The sequence below is a fragment of the Carcharodon carcharias genome, chromosome 11, assembly GCF_017639515.1.
Source record: "Carcharodon carcharias isolate sCarCar2 chromosome 11, sCarCar2.pri, whole genome shotgun sequence".
In the NCBI taxonomy this organism is placed as follows: Eukaryota; Metazoa; Chordata; class Chondrichthyes; order Lamniformes; family Lamnidae; genus Carcharodon; species Carcharodon carcharias.
The window spans coordinates 75,735,706-75,755,935 of record NC_054477.1 but is presented as its reverse complement, the minus strand read 5'-3'; the positions used below and the strand labels follow the sequence as shown (position 1 = coordinate 75,755,935).

Genomic DNA, 20,230 nt, shown 5'->3' with positions numbered 1-20,230 from the left:
ATGTTTAAAAAGTTGTCATTTTTTTCCTTATAGCATTGCTGTCAATTTCTTGACTAATAAAGTATAAAGTTATATATTCATCAAATATTTCAAATTCCACTTATCCTGGATTCAACTTTATAGTTTTCAAAACATAGAATGTAGATGTTTAACGCAATATCACATTCAACAAACGAGGTCAAGCTACCATAACAGTGTTCTCAGAGTGATTTTTCAACCAGTAGTATTATTGTACCAAAATTGACTGTGTCTTTTCTTCTCTTTTTTCTAGTCTGATGTTATTGATCAGAATTTATTAAACTTCCTCCCAGAACAGGAGCATGGAGAAATATTTAAATTGCTGTCCTCTCATACATTAGTGACAGACTCTGTGTTGCCAGACTATTTAAACTGTGAGTTTCCTTATACATAAAAGATTATGTAACCTATTATTTTAGTATTTGATCCCTTCAACAATGATTTACATTTGTATAGCATTCCCTAAATTAAACCCCAAAGTGAAGACGAGTACAGGAAGTAGAAGAAGGAAGCTGAGAGGGAGAGTAAAGGCCCTGTTGAAAAGATAATAATTTAGGTGGCTTTTGAAAGCGCAAAGGTGAAGTGGTTTTGGGAGGGAATTCCAGAAAGCAATGGAATGGTGACTGAGTAAGTAAAAGATCATCTTTATAATCGAGTTGAAAAACAGAATGAACAATAATGCAGAGGCGGAGAAGTGAAGGGAATAAGATGGGGCATATGGCTGAAGAATGTCACTGAAATAGAATGAGGAAGATTGTGAAGAGATTTGAAGATGAGGATATTGAAATCCATTTTTATGGTGCAGATATCTAGTGCAGTGTGCTAAAGATTGGGGTGGAAGATTTTGCAATAAAGCACAGCATTCTAGACTATCTGGGGTTTGTAAAGTCTGGAAGTGAGATTAGCTTTGAATATATCAAGTAAGATTTTAACTCCAGTGGAGGAGAAAGAAGAATTTAAGGAAATAGTATCACAGAGATGAAAGAAAATGTTTGACAGTAGCTGGATGAGAAGTAAAATCTCAGCTCAGGGTCAAGCAAGGTGTCAAAGTTGAATACCACTAATTCTGAGTGAGCTGACGGCAAAGTGCCTGTGGGGGGGTTAATGGAATTGGGGATAGGATCATACTGCTGCTGTCAGGAACCAAAGATAACGGTTTCACTTTTGTTGAAATTGAACTGAAGGAAATTTAAACTCAGCCAGTGCTTGATTTTTTTTTTACAGGATCGATTAGCAATAGCATTGGAGTTGGCAGTGACCACAAAGTGGTAGAATTGTGAGTTACAGTTATATACGTGGAAAGCAAGCCCTGTGTTTGTCAGTTATGACATCCGTAGATAACACCTTTGGGCAGCATTTTCTGCCCGTCGTGGGGGTTGCGCAGGCATATTTGTGGGCAGACGGGTTCCCAATCGGGGCCCCCGATCAGGGGCGCGCCGCCATTTTACATGGGCGGGCCAGTTAAGGCCCGCCCAGCATGACGTCCGCCCTGAAGCGTTGTGCACTCCCTGTGTGGGCGGTGGGGGATTCCCTGAGCAGGTCTGTGCACTCTTTCGTGCCCATAGATCTCCCTGAGGCAAAGTGCTGCCTCAGGGAGATCGCTTCAATTTTAAAAACTGTGCTGAACGGAGAAGAAAAAAATTATTGACATGTCCCCTCATGAGACACTGTCACATGAGCTGAAACAAGTCAATTACCTGAATGTTAAAACTTAATAAACATTTTTAAAACCCTCATGAAACCTCATCCCGCCCATGGATGAGGCTTCATGTTTTTTTGGAAGCCCGCCTGGGTTCCCGGCCTGCCCACCAACCGTAAGGTTGGACGGGCAGCCCTGACAATGACCTCAATTAGGTAATTAACAGGCCTTAATAGGTCTTTGACAGTTCGGTAGGTGCGCAGCCAAACTGAAAATCTAAATGACGAGGGGTGACGGAGGGATGCATGCCCGATGTCACCCCGCGCTATTCTACGCGTCAGCATGTGGGTCCTGCCTCGGCACGCCAACCGGGAAATTCTGCCCGTATACGATGAATAGGGGGTAAACTATGAGCAGGATTTCCCGGTCGGCATTCAAGGGCAGGACCTGCATGCCGACGTGTAGGATGACGCGGGGTGACGGGCATGTGTCTCGATGTTACCCTGTATCATTTAGATTTTCAGTTCTGTCAAAAGCCTAATTGAGGTCATTGCCAGGGCTGCCCATCCAACTTGATGGTTGGCTTGAAGGCCGGGAGCCCAGGAGGGCTTCCGAAAAAGTATGAAACCTCATCCACAGGCGGGATGAGGTTTCATGAGGGTTTCAAAATTGTTTATTAAGTTTGAACATTTAAGTAATTGACATGTACCAGCTCATGTGACAGTGTCACATGAGGGGACATGTCAATAATTTTTTTCTTCTCCGCTCAGCACAGTTTTAAAAGTTGAAGCGATCTCCCTGAGGCAACACATGCACGAAAGAGCGCACAGAGCTGTTCAGGGAATCCACCCGCCCCACCACCCCGCACACACAGTGAGCGCACAGCGCTTCAGGGCAGCTGTCACTCTGAGCGGGCCTTAATTGGCCCGCCCATATAAAATGGCGACACATCACTGACTGGGGGCGCCGATTGGGAACCCACCCGCCTGCAAAAGCACCTACATAACCCCCCCTGACAGGCAAAAATTCTGCCCTGAGTTATGGGGCCTTGGGAGAGTCAAAGGTGACTAAAGGCATAGGAGGAAGTACTGAAGAGCTTAGGAACTGATATACCTCCTGTGGGTTGGAGAGAGGAAAAGGGAAGTAGATCTCCACCCCCCATGGATTTCCAGGGCTTCCACTAAGAAGTAAACTTGGGTCTATAGCTATAATAATATTGAAACAGGATGGGGCCTCCAGCCTCAATTCATTGTGCTTGTATACCCAGGGTTTCCTGTCTGTATTGACACCCGGAGAAGCTGGCAGTGGCACTCAGTCCTGGACCCTCCTCAGGAGGCAGCTGTTTGAAGGGGACAGGCAGCAAGGCAAAGAATGGCAAACCAAATGAGTGATCAAGTGTGTTTCTTAACAACCCATTTGATTTTCAGGCTGGGAGGCCTGCTGATTGCTGTTTTTCTAAGTGTCAATCACCAACCCAATAGTAGCAGCATCGACACGCACTCCAGAGACTTGAATCTAGGTTAACATTTCAGTGTGATACAAGAGGAGTGCTGCTTTGTCAATTATTTATTGCAATACATTATTGATGACAGATTTGCAGTTTGTTTTTCATCCTACATTTTTCAAATAGCCCCTTTTCCTGCAGAATCATAGAATGGTTACAGCAGAGAAGGAGGCCATTCGGCCCATCGGGTCTGTGCTGGCTGTCTGAAGGAGCAATTCACCTAGTACCATACCCCTGCGTTCTCCCTGTAGACCTGCACATTTTTCCTTTTCAGATAATAATCCAATTCCTACTTGAAAGCCTTGATTGAGCCTGCTTCCACTACACTCTCAAGCAGCGTATACCAGATCCCAACCAAAAATGTTTTTCCTCATGTTGTCATTGCTTCTTTTGCAAATTACCTTAAAGCTGTGCCCTCTGGTTCTCCATCCTTCTACCCATGGGAACAATTTTCCCCTATCTACTCTGTCCAGAACCATCATGATTTTGCATACCTGCATCGGATCTCTCAATCTTCTGTTCTGCAAGGAAAACAGTCCCAACTTCTCCAATCTATTGTGTAACTGAAGTTCCTCATTCCTGGAACCATTCTTGTGTATCTGATCTGCACCATCTCTAATGTGATCACGTCCTTCCTAAAGTATGATGCCCAGAACTGGACACAATACTCCAGTTGACGCCAAACCAGTTTTTTATACAGGTTTACCATAACTTTCAGGAGTTTGCCAACATCGTATGCCCATTTCTCCAGGTTTTCCAATGTTGCACTAAAACTAGTTCTTCGACAGCTTGTGAATGGAAACTGATATTCTGCCTCTTAAATTTGTTTCCTGAAATGCTAGCTTGCCTTTCTGTAGTCCATTCCCAATTGATCTAAGCTTACCTTGGCAGTGCAGCAACTGCACAAGAGTGGGACTCCAAGATGCCAGTAGTGAAGGACATGGACCCTGACTGAAATCAATGATGAAGGGGTTTATTTAAGTAGCTAGAGGAGACTTCCAATTGCAGTTTGCAAAGCTGCAAAGGCAGCCTCCTGCTCTGATGGGTAGTAACAAAATCCAAAGATCACTGAAAAAAATTTTTGGCCTATTTCCCTGAAGAGAAAGCTTTATTCTCAGAATAAAAAGCTCAGAAGAGTCATAAAACTCAACTGCCCACTCTTCCTCAACCGAAATTTAGGCTGCATGATACATGGGATGGAAACCTGGTGAGTCCACAGTCTGTCATAACTTGCTGCAGCCCCATGGTTGAGCTGTCCAAAAATATTGTGCCCTGGCTCGCCAACAGTAATTTCAGGACCTATGTATGGAAAGAAAGAGCATGAACTTTTGTGACTTTGATTTAAGCAAGAATGTAACATTTTTGTTTAAAGCTGAGAACTCCTTTGAGTTTTCTTGTCATCTGCTGCGAGGGACTTTGGAACTAAAGGAGCCTCCTACCTATGAATATCTAAGATTTGTGGGAAATTTCCAGTCTCATGACGGTGGTGAGTGTTGAGATTTAGTTACGATCCATTATTTGAGACTAAATGTTTAAAGATTAGTTTGCAAAACACACATTGTACTTTGCATAAGAACACAAAAAGTCAAAAATTAAATGGCTTAAAAGGTGGGACTGAAGAGGAAAGGAATAATTAAATCACTAAGCCAAATCATTTCTTTTACAAATGCCTCCATTCAAGGAATTATCAGAATGAGCATAATTAATTTTAACACAAAAGCAAAACCAAAGGCTGAAATAAAAATAGAAAATGCTGGAAGTACTCAAAAGGTAAAACAGCATCTGTAGAGAGAGAAATAGAGTTAATGGCCGCGACTTTAAATTCATTCAAAACCCATTCACTTACATAGAGTTCAAATTGAGCCCAGTCTTTCAACTCAATGGACCTTTTGTCCGAACTGGAACAAGTTAAGAGGTGCAATAAGTTTTGAGCAAGTATAGAGGCCGGGAAGGAGGAAAGGCAGAAGAACAAAAAGGAAGATCACTGATTTAGGGAAGGAAGGAGAGACTAAATAACAAAACAGGTGATGGTGCAAGGCAAAAAGAGATGATAATGGGACAAATAAAGAAACAAAAGATGGGTCTAGATGAGGTGTAAGTGGGACTAGCAGATCATCACCAACTGGTGTCTGAAAAATTGGGGACATAGGTTATGGAATTGTTGAATTCAGTGTTGGATCCCAAAGGCTTTGAAATGCCAAACTGAAAGAAAATGTGGTGTACCTTGAATTTACGTTGAACTTAATTAGAGCAGTGTGGAAGGCTGAAGAAATCAGAGGCAAGGAGTGGAGTGGAGAATTAGCACTGTATGCCAAACAACCTTGCCATGCTTGAACTGAATGGAGATATTTCACAAAGCAATCTGCATATAATCACCCCAAAGCAAAGAAGATTATATCATGAGCAGCGAATGTAGTATACTAAATTGAAAAAAGAACACGTAAATCATGTTTCACTTAGAAGGAGTGTTTGAGCCTTGGATGGTAGGATGGGAAGAGGTAAAAGGACAGGTCTTGTATCTCAGCACTTGCACAGGAAGGTGCCATGGGACAGGGAGGGGATGTTGGATGAGGATCAGGGGAACACTATTGTGTTTCTGGGAGGGACAGGTAGGGGTGAGACCAGAACTGCAGGAAATAGGACGGGCATGGTCAAGGGCCCTGTCAACTACAGTGTAGGGGAATCTTTGGTTAAGGAAAAAGGAATATTCAAAACGCTTATGGCAGGTGGCATCATCAGAATAGAGGAGATAGAGGACCTGGGAGAATGGAACAGAGTCCTTGCAGGAAACATGGTAGGAGGAAGTGCATTCAAGGTAGCTGTGGGAGTCAGTGGGCTTATAATGGATATCGATTGATAGCCTATCTCCAGCAATGGAGATAAAGAACTTGAGGAAGAGAAGAGAAGGCTCTGAAATTGACTATTTGAAGGCAAGGGAAGGGTGGAAATAGGAAGCAAAGTTGATTAAATTATGCAGTTTGTGGCAAGAGCACAAGACAGGGGTGTCCCCATTGGGGAGGCTGTGGCATAGAGGTATTGTCACAAGACTAGTATTCTAGCAACCCAGGGTAATGCTCTGTGTACCCAGGTTCAAATCCTACCATAGTAGACAGTGAAATTTGAATTCAATAAAAATCTGGAATTAAAAGTCTGGTGATGACTTGCAAAACCATTGTTGATTGTTGTAAATGTAATTTAGGGAAGAAAATCTCCTATCCTTACCTGGTCTGGCCTACATATGACTCCAGATTCACAGCAATGTGGTTGACTCTTAAATGCCCTCTGAACAAGGGCAAATAGGGATGTGTAATAAATGCTGACGTAGCCAGAGATGACCGCATCCTATGAATGAATAAAAAAATGTCGCTGATACAGTCATCAATGTGTTTTTTATTAATTCACAGGATGTGGGCTTCGCTGGCCGGGCCAGCATTTATTGCCCATCCCTAGTTGCCCTTGAGAAGGTGGTGGTGAGCTGCCTTCTTGAACCGCTGCAGTCCATGTGGTGTAGGTACACCCACAGTGCTGTTAGGAAGGGAGTTCCAGGATTTTGACCCAGCGACAGTGAAGGAGCGGCAATATATTTCCAAATCAGGATGTTGAGTGACTTGGAGGGGAACTTCCAGGTGGTGATGTTCCCATCTATCTGCTGCCCTTGTCCTTCTAGATGGTAGTGGTTGTGGGTTTGGAAGATGCTATCCATGGAGCCTTGGTGAATTGCTGCAGTGCATCTTGTAGATGGTACACACTGCTACTACTGTGCATCTGTGATGAAGGGAGTGAATGTTTGTGGAAGGAGTGACAATCAAGCGGACTGCTTTGTCAAGCTCCTAGAGTGATGTGGGAGCTGTGTTTATCCAGGCAAGTGGGGAATATTCCATCACACTCCTGACTTGTGCTTTGTAGATGGTGGACAAGCTTTGGGGAGTCAGGAGGTGAGTTATTCGTCGCACGATTCCTAGACTCTGACCTGCTCTTGTAGCCACAGTATTTATATGGCTAGTCCAGTTCAGTTTCTGGTCAACGGTAATCCCCAGGATGTTGGATAGTGGGAGACTCAGTGTTGGTAATGTCCTTGAATATCAAGGGGCAATGGTTGGGTTCTCTCTTGTTGGAAATGGTCATTGCCTGACACTTGTGTGGCGCAAATGTTACTTGCCACTTGTCAGCCCAAGCCTGGATATTGTCCAGGTCTTCCTGCATTTGGACATGGACTTCTTCAGTGCCTGAGGAGTCACAAATGGTGCTGAACATTGTGCAATCATCAGCGAGCATCCCCATTTCTGACTTGATGATTGAAGGAAGGTCATTTATGAAGCAGCTGAAGATGGTTGGGCCGAGGACATTACCCCGAGGAACTCCTGCAGTGATGTCCTAGAGCTGAGATGACTGACCTCCAATAACCACAACTATCTTCCTTTGTGTTAGGTATGACTCCAACCAGCAAAGAGTTTTGCCCCTGATTCCCATTGAATCCATTTTTGCTAGGGCTCCTTGATGCCACATTCGGTCAAATGCTGCCTTGGTGTCAAGGGCAGTCACTCTCACCTCACCTCAGGAGTTCAGCTCTTTTGTCCATGTTTGAACCAAGGCTGTAATGAGGTCAGGAGCTGAGTGGTCCTGGCGGAACCCAAACTGAGCGTCAGTGAGCAGGTTGTTGCTAAACAAGTGCCGCTTGATAGCACTGTTGATGACCCCTTCCATTACTTTACTGATGCTGGAGAGTAGACTGATGGGGCAGTAATTGGCAGGTTGGATTTGTCCTGCTTTTTGTGTACAGGACATACCTGGGCAATTTTCCACATAGGCGGGTAGATGCCAGTGTTGTAGCTGTACGGGAACAGCTTTGCTAGGGGTGCAGCAAGTTCTGGAGCACAAGTCTTTAATACTATTGCCAGAATATTGTCAGGACCCATAGCCTTTACAGTATTCAGTGCCTTCAGTTTCTTGATATCACATGGAGTGAATTGAATTAGCTGAAGACTGGCATCTGTGACGCTGAGGACCTCCGGAGGAGGTCGAGATGGATCATCTACTCAACACTTCTGGCTGAAGATAAAGGCAAATACTTCAGCCTTATCTTTTGCACTGATGTACTGGGCTCCCCCATCATTGAGGATAGGGGTATTTATGGAGCCGCCTCCTCCAGTGAGTTGTTTACTTGTCCACCAGCATTCACGATTGGATACGGCAGAACTGCAGAGCTTTGATCTGATCCTTTGGTTGTGGGATTACTTAGCTCAGTCTATCACTTGCTGCTTATGCTGTTTGGCATGCAAGTATCCCTGTGTTGTAGCTTCACCAGACTGACACCTCATTTTTAGATATGCCCAATGCTGCTCCTGGCATGCCCTCCTGCACTCTTCATTGAACCAGGGTTGATCCCCTGGCTTGATGGTAATGGTAGAGTGGGGGATATGTTGGGCCACGAGGTTACAGATTGCGTTCGAATACAATTCTGCTGCTGCTGATGGCCCACAGTGCCTCATGAATGCCCAGTCTTGAGTTGCTAGATGTGTTTGAAATCTATTCCATTTAGCACGGTAGAAGTGCCACATAACAGGGTGGAGGTTATCCTCAATGTGAAGGTGGGACTTCGTCTCCACAATGACTATGCGGTGGTCACTCCTACTGATACTGCCATGGACCGATGCATCTGCAGCAGGTAGGTTGGTGAGGACGAGGTCAGGAATGTTTTTCCCTCTTGTTGGTAGGAAGAAGAGGTGAGGGAGGGAATATGAGAAGGACTGGAACAAAGAATATTTCACATATCCCACAAAAAGGCAGGCATAGCTGGGATTCATATGGATTCCTATAGCAACACCATTTATTTGGAGGAAGTGAGTAGTGTGAAAAGAGAAGTTGTTCAGTGCGAAAACAAGTTCGGCCAGGCAGAGGTAGCAGTGGATAGTGGTTGGCCCTCAGTTTATGGAGGAAGCAGAGGGCCCTCAGGCCATCCAGCTGGGGGGTTGGAAGCGCAGAGGATTGGTGTGATTCCACCACCAAACACATCTTCCTCCTCCTCTCCCCTTTCAGCATTGCAAAGGGATTGTTCACTCTGTGACACTCTCGTCCACTTCACAATCACTCCCAATATCCCTTCCGAAAGCACCTTTCCGTGTATGTGCAGGAGATGCAACACCTGCCATTTTACTACCTCCCTCTCCATCGTCTAAGGCCCCAAACATTTCTTCCAGTGAAACAACGATTTATTATACTACTTACAGTTTATTTTACTGTATTCACTACTCACAATGCAGTTTCCTCTATATCAAGGAGGCCAAATGTAGATTGGGCAATGCTTTGGGGAGCACCCCGTTCAGTCCACAAGTATGACCCCAAGCTTCCGGCCTCCTGTCATTTTAATTTACAGCCTGACTCCCGCTCAGAACTTTCTGTCCTTGGCCTACTGTAGTGTTCCAATTAAGCTCAATGTAAGCTTGAGGAACAGCACCTCATCATTCGGCACAGCACTTTATAGCCTTGAAAACCCAGATTTTACGGCGCCCTACCAGCATGTTTGAAGGAAGGGGCTTTTAAAATGCAGTACATGGCCTCCCCAGCGTCTTCCCGTCCACTCCCAACCTGTCTCCCATTTTATGGTGGATGGGGGAGGCGTCAGGCAGCCCACCCGCCCTTGGGCTTATTGAGGCTCTTAAGTGGGCAATTTAGTGCCTCATTCTGCCTCCACTACTATTTTATCCAACTTAGGGGATGGCCCATGCCAGGTGGGTCACCCAGCCGCTTTTACTGCGTGGCCTTGTGTTGGGCAAGAGGGGAGACCCTGCGCCCACCAGCCCATCGGAAGCTCCCCTCAAGGTCATGCCCCCCCCTCCCCCTTTAACCCTACCCACCCTTTCTCTGCTCACTGAGGTCTGCCAGCCAGGCCTCGCCAATACCGCAGATGTGCCTTGAAGTCTGACTCCATAACCTCCTCATTTGGCGATTGCCTGTAATCCCAGCAGTGGCCACTGCTTGAACCTGGCGCTGCTGGGACTGCACAGCTCTCTCAGGCTGGTAAAAACAAAATTAAAAACAAAAAACTGCGGATGCTGGAAATCCAAAACAAAAACAGAAATACCTAGAAAAACTCAGCAGGTCTGGAAGCATCGGCGGAGAAGAACAAAGTTGTCATTTCGAGTCCTCATGATCTGGATTTCCTCCCCAGATGGGGGCTGAAATCTCAACCTTAGGCAGTTAATGCTGCTCTGAGCATAAAATGGCTGTGAGGCAGATGGTTTTTTGGCGGTTGGGCTCCCAACTGACATTTTAGTCATGGGGAGTAGGGAATACGGCACCACAGATAATCCAGCCCAATACTGAGTTCAGCAATCCCAGATAATAACCTTTGCCCCCATTCTTTCAGACAACATCTGTTAGTAAAGATTACGCCTTCCTATTTACACCTTCTCTGGACCTATGGCCTGAATTTTACGGCACAAGGATGGACGTACAATGCTCCTGATGGGCCATAAAATAGATTGTGATGATGTCGGGAGGGGGTCCCAAAGACATCACACCGCATCACAATACTTTGGGTGTGCCTGAAGAATGGCAGCTCACCCAATGTAAACTAAAGAGGCAATTGAACTAATTAAACAGGCAATGCCCTGCAATTTTAAGCAGCCTGTGCAGTTTTACAGTCAGTGCATGGGCTGCACAAGCAGGTGGGGACCTCACAATGAGCACTTCCTCAATCCAGGGTGGGATATAAGACTGCAGAAGGGACAAAGAATGGAGGGGTAGGAGTTAATATTTATTGTGTAAGTTTTGACTTTCTGGATTGTTTTCTGAACCATTCTGTTCAATTTTTGGGGGTAAAGAGGCTTCTGTCTTTAAAAAGCCACCAACAGTCTGGTCATAACATCAGTCAGTTTGCACCTCAGCAATCCAATTGCTTAAAAATGGGGATTGTTATGTCAGGTCAAGAGGAGAGGAGAAGAAAGGAGAGGCAGTCATCTGGCTGGATTCAAAGCACCTGCCTACAAGAGCAAAGATAATAACCTGAAGAGGTTGAAGGGCAGCTTGTGAAGGAGAAGGGGCCAGTGGAGACGCCAGTACTCTGCTGACAGAGTATACTAAGTAAAATACAACTACCTGGACATGACGGGGTGCACTGCAGAAAAAGGTTCCAGCTCTCAAGTGAGACAGTATCTTCCTCTACGAAACGATTGGCCCTGAGATAGCATCCAACTGTGTTGGGGGGGAACCCTATGCCCATAGCAATGAAAGTGACTGTTGCCCTAAATATTTACGCATTAGATTCATTCTAGAATCCTGTAGGGGATCTCTGAAGAGTGTCACAGTCCGCTACACACCACCGCATAATAAACTTATCATGGTGCACTCTTCAGGAGGGTGAATATGTTTATAAAGTTCAAAACAGATGAGGGTAGCCAAGCAGAGTATGCAAGAGGATTTGGGGCTGTTGCTGGCTTCCAGAAGATGCAGGACACCACAGTTTGCACCATGTGACAATTAAAGCACCTGCAAGTGAGCCGGGGGCTTTAGTGAATCGTAAAGGGTTTCACTCGCTCAGTGTCCAGCTAGTGTGAGGTCATCAGCAGCAGATCCTTCAGGTTTGTGCAAGGTTCCAAGGAGTTGCCATGACTCTTATATTCTCCAGTACTCCCAGGTTCCGAGTCTTTTCAGCCTCCTGCATGCTTGGATGGCTGGCTGGTGTGGGATAAAGGATACCCTCTGAAAAGATGGCTGATGACACCTATAAGATACCCTCGAACCCCCGCTGAAGAGAGGTACAACAGAAGCCATGCCTCCATGAGGGCGATAATCGAGAGGATGATTGGGCTGCTCAAGATGAGGCTCCATTGCCTGGACCAGCCTGGGGAATTGTTTCAATATGTACCAGAACACATGTCCCTCGTTGTTGTGTGCTATGCCCTGCACAATCTGGTTCTCCCTCGGGGAGATCAGATGGAGGTTGTTGACTGAGATGGACAGCCACAGATGTTTGATGATGATTCAAACACAGACACCAAGAATAACCTTGAACAGCCACAGGGCCATGTTGAGGGCCATGTCAGCAGGGCAGCAGCTTTTGGGAATGAGGGAGACCAGGGAAGCTCTCATTCAGAGGTGTTTCCAATGGGCTGCCAAAGTCCTCATGCACTGTCATAAAAAAGATGGAGTTGCATCATTGTTAAGACCACAGGAACCCCTTATGGGGCCTGCGCCTCTTCCAAAAAATGACAATGTTAATGCTCAATTACATTGTGAGATTGAGTTGTAGGCCTCCAATCTTCATACCGCTCAGAGCACAAGAAGGACATGCCATGTGAAAGATCAATTTAATAAGTGAACTGGAACAACCAACGACCTGCGATTGCTTTTCTGTGTTTAGTGTGATTTCTCAAGTGCTCCCCCATCGCTGGCAGCTGCATTGGAGGCAGACTGCTGACTCAGATGCCCCTTTGGCCTGGATGATCTTGGCTGTCATCCTCTGGTTGCTGGAGGCTGTGAGGATGCAAACTGTGCACGTGAGTCCTCACTCCTCAGTCATCACGGATTCTTCAGACAATCCTGTCAATGGCAAAGGAGTAGAGGAGCTGCTGTCACCCTGAGAAGAGCTCCCAGATGCAGATAGCTGCCGCTCATCTGCCAACATGAGGTTTGCTTGGACCTCCCTGCTCACCATTGATGGATTAGAAGCTAGCAGAGACCCAGGTACCTCATCCATCTCTCACACTGGCAATGGCCTGCTGACATCACTGCTAGTGTGTGGGCTTGCAGTCCTGAATGCAACTCCAGAAACCCTTGACTGAGCTGCTGGAGCTGGCTCTCCATGGAGATGGAGGGTGCCTAGGTGGCTCTGAAGGTCACAGTGGTCCTCAACTTCTATGCCTCCAGCTCTTTCCAGGGCTCAGTGTGGAGTCTACCAATCAGCTGTCCACAGCTGCATCAAGCTGGCGACAGAAGCTCGGTTTAGGCAGGTACTGACTTTCATTCTTCACTGTACAGATGAAGCCAGCCAGGCTGGGCAAGCCAGACGCTTTGAAGCATTTGCTGGGTTTCCCCGCGTCCAGGGTGCAATTGACTGCACACATGTGGCCATCAAGGTGCCAGCGGGTCAGTTGGGTGCCTTTGTCAACAGGAAGGGCTTCCACTCCATGAATGTGCGGATAGTGTGTGATCATAGGATGCAGATTCTACACGTCTGTGCAAAGCACCCTGACAGCCCCCATGACATGTACATCCGGAGATACTCCCAGGTGTCGAGGCTCTTCAGTGCTCTAGCCTGACTGGATGGATGGCTGCTGGGTGACAAGGGCTATCCCTTGAAAAGATGGCTTATGATGCCTCTCCGACACCCAAAGTCAGAGGCAGAGCAATGGTATAACAGGAGCCATGGCTCCACAAGGCAACACAAGACTATTGGTCTTCTGTAGATTCACCTCCAATGCTTGGACTGTTCAGGGGGAGCACTACAATACGCCCCAGAGCGGGTGTCACTGAGAGTGGTTGCTTGCTGCACTCTCCACAATCTGACACTGGCAAGGGGGGACCCATTGGAGGAAGAGGGTGTTGACACAGCTCCATAGGCCACAGATGATGAATCCAGTATTGAGTCCGAAGAGGAGCACGGCGAGGAGAACACTGAGGTCAGTGCCTGTGTGAGGGCTTGCAGGTCCGAGCGCAACCCCAGGAGCCCCTGATTCTGTCCCTGGAGCTGCATCTTCAAGAGAGTTGCCACTCTCTCAATGAAGGAGGCAGTGCGCTCACCCATGAGGGTCAATGCAGTGCTCATGCTCCTCATGGGCTCCTCCATAAAGGCGACCATGGCATGCATACCCTCATGGATCTCTACCAGATCCTCCTGCACATCTCACTGGACATCCAGCATCTGCTGCCTAATGGATGACTCCAGAGGCTCATCAACTGCCTTTGACTCAGCATATTCCTGGTCTCCAGCAGCCTTTCGACTGCCGGCGCCCTGAGCACAGTCTTCCTCCACCTGCTCCTCAAGCGAGTGTGAAGTGCCCTCACTGCTGTGCCCCACCAACATTCTAGCCATTATAAAGCCCACCGAGGTGCTGGTATCTGCGCCGGTGCCTGACTCAGAGAGTGGGTATGATGTAGGTGCATCTGAAGCCAGGCTACCCTCTGGTGTCAGGGGTGGCTCTTTGGGGTCCTGCGATTTTGTGCGTGTTGCCAAATCTAAGGGAGAACAACAACCTGTCATTAGTTTAAGCCATCGCACTGCTACTGTGTATGCCAGGCACCCTGGTGAGACCATGGAGATCTGTATCATGGAGCCATCATCTTTCAGTGATCCATGGGGAATCTAGTATAGAGGCTCCCATCAATGATGAAGCCACACGAGAATGTTTGCACCATCTGAAATTTTCACCTCTGTGCACTGCAGTCCTACCTTCCTCTGACACTCCACCCTAAGCGACCAGTTGACCGATGTGCATCTCCAAGACTATCCATCTCCAAGGCATCCTGCTCGTACCTCATGGGGATTAGGAGGTTTTGCGGGCCTCTGCCAGTCCGCGACCTTTCAATGCTGTTATGGGCTGTCTTCTCCTGAAAGGACAGAGGAGCATTGATTAGTCCCCTCTCTACCTGCAGCACCATTGCAGCCTGGCCAACCACAGCTGAGGAGCACCTTGCAGGGTACACTGTCGTGGCCCTCAAGCCACAAGGCACTCAGTCCAAGCAGCCCAGGCTCACCCTCTTGGCTAGCTCCGGCGTCATTGACAGTTGGCACTCAGATTTCAACACCCCTGAGATCCATGGGGCTCAGGTTGGGGGTGGGGGGGGGGGGGGGTGGAGCGGCCAGACTTCAACACACTGATCCACGTCAACACAGTACTCACCCTTCCTGAGCACAGCAGCTCGTTAAAACTCTTGTGGCAATGGACCCAAGTATGCTGCACAACATCATGGCTGCAGACCAGCGCACTCAGAAAACCAGGGGGTTGAGGGCCAACCTGCCACCCCCCCCTCCACCCCCGCTGGCATCTGCGGCCGCACTGGAAGCCATAATTTCCTGTTGACAACATCAAAGATATCTTCTTCGTGGCAGCCTTCCAGGGGCTGCCTTAGCCGTTTCTAAACCGGCCGCGGGTTGCCATTGGACCTGGCGGCTGACAGGGCCCCACCCCCGTTTGGCCCTTCCCTACCAGTGAGAAGCCGCATTTCCCGCTGGGCAGGCCTTAATTGGCCCGCCAGCATGAAATTGTGGTCTGGGGCTGATCACAGGTAGTGGCCTGTTCCTTGGCCACTCCTGGGCCTGCTGACCTCGCCTGTCCACTGAACTCAAAATTCTGCCCTTTGACTCTAAGCACATAAAAGTTATCAGTGTGCTAGAGGGAAATATGAAGAGAAAAAGCTGGAAGTACTCAACAGGTTAAGCGGCAACAATGGAGAGAGAAACAGTTATTTTAGATTGGTGACCTTTGACAGATTTTTGTGTTTGCATTGTACTAGAAAAGATTTATGGGCTGTTTGTTTTTAAAGATTACCTTCTCTAGAGGAAGATCTGGTCTTGGATTCTGTTTGTATTTGTAACAGAATTAAAAGGAAAACTTTGACTAAATCAGGGCAGGAGATCTATGATCTTACGTTAAAAAGCAGCACATTATTGCCAGTATCAATTATGCAAATTTAATAATAGATAGGCAGGAAGGGTGCAGGGATAGGTTCAGCAACCAGGGAACCTGGAAGTATGAATCTTACAGTGGGGCCTGATCTTTAAAAAAAATTCTGTTTCCCAGCTGCAGCCAGCCAGATTGAAGGCTGGTTGGCTGTCGGGCAAGTAGGCCGAAGGCTCCAGGCTTCAGTCTGGGAACTGGCATCAGCTGAGGACCTGGCATCTGTGACAGGATAAATGATCACCAGGAGATCAGTTAAATTGTGGAGGTGAAGTTGGCCGATCAAGCTGGTCCTTTTTAATATTATAAGGACCAACATAACTCCTGAGTACAGGTTGAATGCCCACAACTCCAAACGTCTCCGTTAACAGCAGTGGGCCGGGTGGGGTGTCGTTGTCCATTCCTTAATATTTAACACTCCACTTGCCTTGGAGGAGAGGTGGATGGAGGTTAAAATCACTCCAAGTGCCAAAATTTAATGACAATGGAAGTTCAATGGTTCAAAGCAAAAATAAGTTCAAATAGTGCAGACCCTTCCCTAACAGTATTTGTACCTAAGACCAAAATCATGATTACAGTATTTGCCTGACTATAAGATGCACAGGATGATAAGGCACACCAGAATCTTAAAAAAAAATCCTGGAAAAAATATATCGGTGAATATAGGTATTTCGTATCAACATATGTCATCAAGGAACAAAAGCAACATGTGGCACAATGTTTAACTATTAACATTGACTATTAAAGAGCAAAAACAAAAATACAGCACCAATTCATACTAACTGTAGAAGCCCAAACATTCCCCATCACAGCCGTCACACTCACCATCACTGGTGTTAAGTGGACTGTCACTTTCTTCAAATAGCACATCATATAGGGCATTGCTGATATCACATTTCTTGAATAACTTCACAATTATCTCGTGTTTCACTAACCATCACAAATTTCTCACCTACCTGCAAGCCTATGAAATGGTGGCCACTTCATTCACCCCATTGATGTCAAGTCATGACTTTGAGCTTCCATCCATTCAGTCCACTCTTCACACATGAATGCTTTATGGTTTGTTTGTCAGAATGTCCATGAGTTGGCGTTGGCTTGTTCTTGTTCATCCTTCAAGGTGAAGATGGCCATGTTCATCACCTAGGTAACTTGGTAGGGTTCCAGAGGATACGTAGGTGAGTGCTAAGCCTGATCTGTTCCTGGATGTTCTGCTGCAAATAGGACAGGATACCACAGATATGAACATTTTGCAGCATGCTTACAAAAGGAGCGTGTGCTAGTGTGTCACTAGTTCTTCCTCTTGCTTCTTCCACTCACATATCACTTTCTTGGTTAGATGAAGAGCAAAACTTTTCTCAGCTGCTCTATTTCCATGCTCTTTGGTATACCTTACAGCTTCCAGTTTGAATCCTAATATATAAGAAAACTTTTTTTGTCTTGTACCTGTGGATTTATACCAACATGTGCGTAACTCTGAAACACATGCTAATGATCTCTGTGACATTCAGACCATAAACAGCACACCAACTTTCAGTGACTTTTCTCCAGAAAAAGAATGCACCTTATGGTCCAGCAAATATTGTGCTCTTTTAATTTTAGTTCTTTTTTATTAAGAACTTTAGGTCTCAAAACTCAGCTCTGTAGCATTCAGATTTTCAGCAAAATGCCTGCCGTTATGCCTCCAAAATGGCATCCATGGTGCATGTGCTTACTTCTGGTGCCAGCCACACCAGATGCCAATTTGGTGAGAGGATTAGCATGTGCAGTGAGTGTCTGCTGAAAATGTGCAGAGTGGGCATATCATGACATAAATCACGGTGTAATACCAATTTGACACCACGCTGTCATTTTGGAGCTCAATGCTTCACATAATGCCCTGCCTTAATTCCTGTTCAGGAGTAGGAAGGACCTTTAATGAGATCATCAGCTGCTTCAGGATAGTTGCTGATTGATTTTTACTGGTTCTTGCAGTGATTATCAAGGTGTTTAGTGGTTTCCAGAGTTATTTAAAGCTATGAAAATCTACAGAAGTGGTGTGTCATGTACTGAAGGATTCTGCTCAAGCCACTTGCTTCCAGACATGGATCTGTAATTTGCTGTAATTTGCATGCCCTAGCCTACAACTTGACATAACGAAAGAGCAGAGGTGACAAAGAGCAGGACGAGCTGCTGGAAAAGTGAGGAGGAGGGGAGAAGGGCTCTTAGCAGCAGGCCATATCTCCCTAGCCTAAAAACAATGGTCCATAACTTCTGCGCTCCCCAGCATCAGATTTGGGGGGTATCCCAAAGATGTGCTAGGGAATCTCTCTGGGAATTTCCCAGGTAAGGGCTTACATGGCAATTGCCCAGAAATGCACACTTCCTCTGGACAACTGTGCTGCGCTGGGAACCATCTGAAAATGTGACTTAAATCGCAAACTTTGGATGGTTCCGCCGGAGTTATACCAAGAGTTACCCAGAAAATGTTTGAAGAATTAAAACCTTCTATAACATCTGAGTAACTATTGTAAAGACTCAGACCGACCTTAGGTACCACCACAGCTCCCACCCCACCCACCTCAACCTCGGGTCCCCCAATGCCCCCCAGACCTCAGACCCTCCAACTCCCACCCAAACTCGGACCCCCCCCATGACCTTGGGCCCCCCCACCCCACTCCTGGACTTCGAAGTCCCTCCCCTGGACTTCCAATACCTGACCACCAACACCCCCCCCCCCCCCCACCAAACCCCGGACTTCCGATTTCCCCCCCCCCACCACCCGTCCTCTAACTGACCCCCACCCCCACCTCCCGGACCACACCCCCTCAACCACCCAGACCAACCCTGCACCCCCACAACCATCCGTGCCAACCACCACCCTACTCCCCTGGACCAACCCCCAGACCATCCCCCCATCCCACCTCCTCCCCACCCCCCACCCCTGGACTACCTCCTCAACCACCCCCTTGGACAACCCCCTCAGACCAGCCCCCAACCCCCAAATCCTATCTACTCACCTTAGACACTTACCTTCTCCCTAGCCTGTCAAATTTCCTGGCCCTATAAACTTACTTGTTTCATGACAGTTAGTGCCATAAAAAGGGGGCTTGGCCTCCTTGAATACGCTGGATCTAGACTTCACTGAGGCCTGCGAGGAGTCTTTCGAGGCAGACCCCAAGCAGCGAACAGAAGTGTCAATGTTATTTTCGAGACCAGGTAAATAGGTATTTATTTCTTCTAATTTCTGCAGGCTAGCACTTTCTGATGCTAGTTGGAGGTTACAGCCCAATGTGCTAGATGCCTCCATTCACTACAGAGGTCCTCACTGAAATTTGCCATCTGCAGCAGCCACAACTACAATCACAGAGCTGGCCAGGATGACATTGCCAGTGGCTGTGAAGCTGACTGTAGCCATGAGCGTTTATACATCTGGCTCCTTCCAGGATGGAGCAGGCGATATTTGCCCGTCTGACATCTTTGTAGCAGAATTCATGTGCGACCTCACCCTCTGCGAGCTGGCATCTCTGCTTCTCTTGTCCCTTGACCTGGCTGCAGGCCATTCAATCTCGAAGTCTCAGCACATGCAAATCTCACCACTAAACTACTCTCAAAAGTACACGCAGTGTTAAAAATTGACCTGATGGCTGCATGTGTGAGAAAAACTGACAGTGACTTTTCTTCATCACTGTCTTCCTGCTCTTCCACCTCTTTCTCTTCCACCACTGCCTGGTCAGCTTGCAGTTCTTGCGTATCTAAAAGGAGAAAGGCACAAAGTAGTGAGGGGAATTGGGGAAGTAAGGAGTGCATGCCTGAACCATCTGCAGCTTGTAAATCAGAAGAGATTGTGGGATGAGGGGGAAGTGGGATGTGCGAAGGAAGATTTGGCATGAGTATACCATCATCTTTGGTGGTTTCAGCCCCGCTGTTGGCTCCAATGATGGCGAGCACTGTCTCCTCCATGGTGGTAAAGGTCTGCAGCCGTGCCCTGCTGGATACTGCTGCCTCCAGTTACGTGCCCTGCTAGAGGGAGGGAGTGTAGTGTAATCTGATCAGGTGATGTGGCTGTCATAGTGTGTGCAAGCCATGAGATGTGTGGGTGAGACTTGCAGCAGTACTAATGCGAGAATGAGTTGAAACTGTTAACTTTATGATTGATAGAGATTGTTGATAGCCAAGTGATGGAGGTATGGTGCATTGAGCAGTGTGTGAGGCCAGTAGTTCAGGTGGTGGGATATGGCATTTGAAGGAGCATTCATGCACCGTGACCACTCATGTGAGGCCATTGAACCTCTTGTGATACTGCACCCAGGTTCTCAAAGCTAAACTCTTGGCATTGACCACTATGGCTGTTTGGTCCAACTGCCTTGGCAGTGTCCATCTGGGTGTCTACCCAGTCCCCTTTTTTTTATTCATTCATGGGATGTGGGCTTCACCCGCTGGGCCAGCATTTATTGCCCATCCCTAGTTGCC

At 47.0% G+C, this 20,230-nt stretch overlaps 1 protein-coding gene across 1 annotated transcript in view; it reads left to right on the top strand.

The window, feature by feature from the left end:
- LOC121284366 (neuronal PAS domain-containing protein 2-like) overlaps positions 1-20,230 on the top strand; it is a 210,796-nt gene that overhangs the window by 100,499 nt on the left and 90,067 nt on the right. The window contains exons 7-8 of the mRNA XM_041199787.1: positions 272-392; positions 4,534-4,647. Of these exons, the coding sequence (XP_041055721.1) occupies positions 272-392; positions 4,534-4,647 (235 nt within the window). The remainder of the gene's footprint in view (positions 1-271; positions 393-4,533; positions 4,648-20,230) is intronic.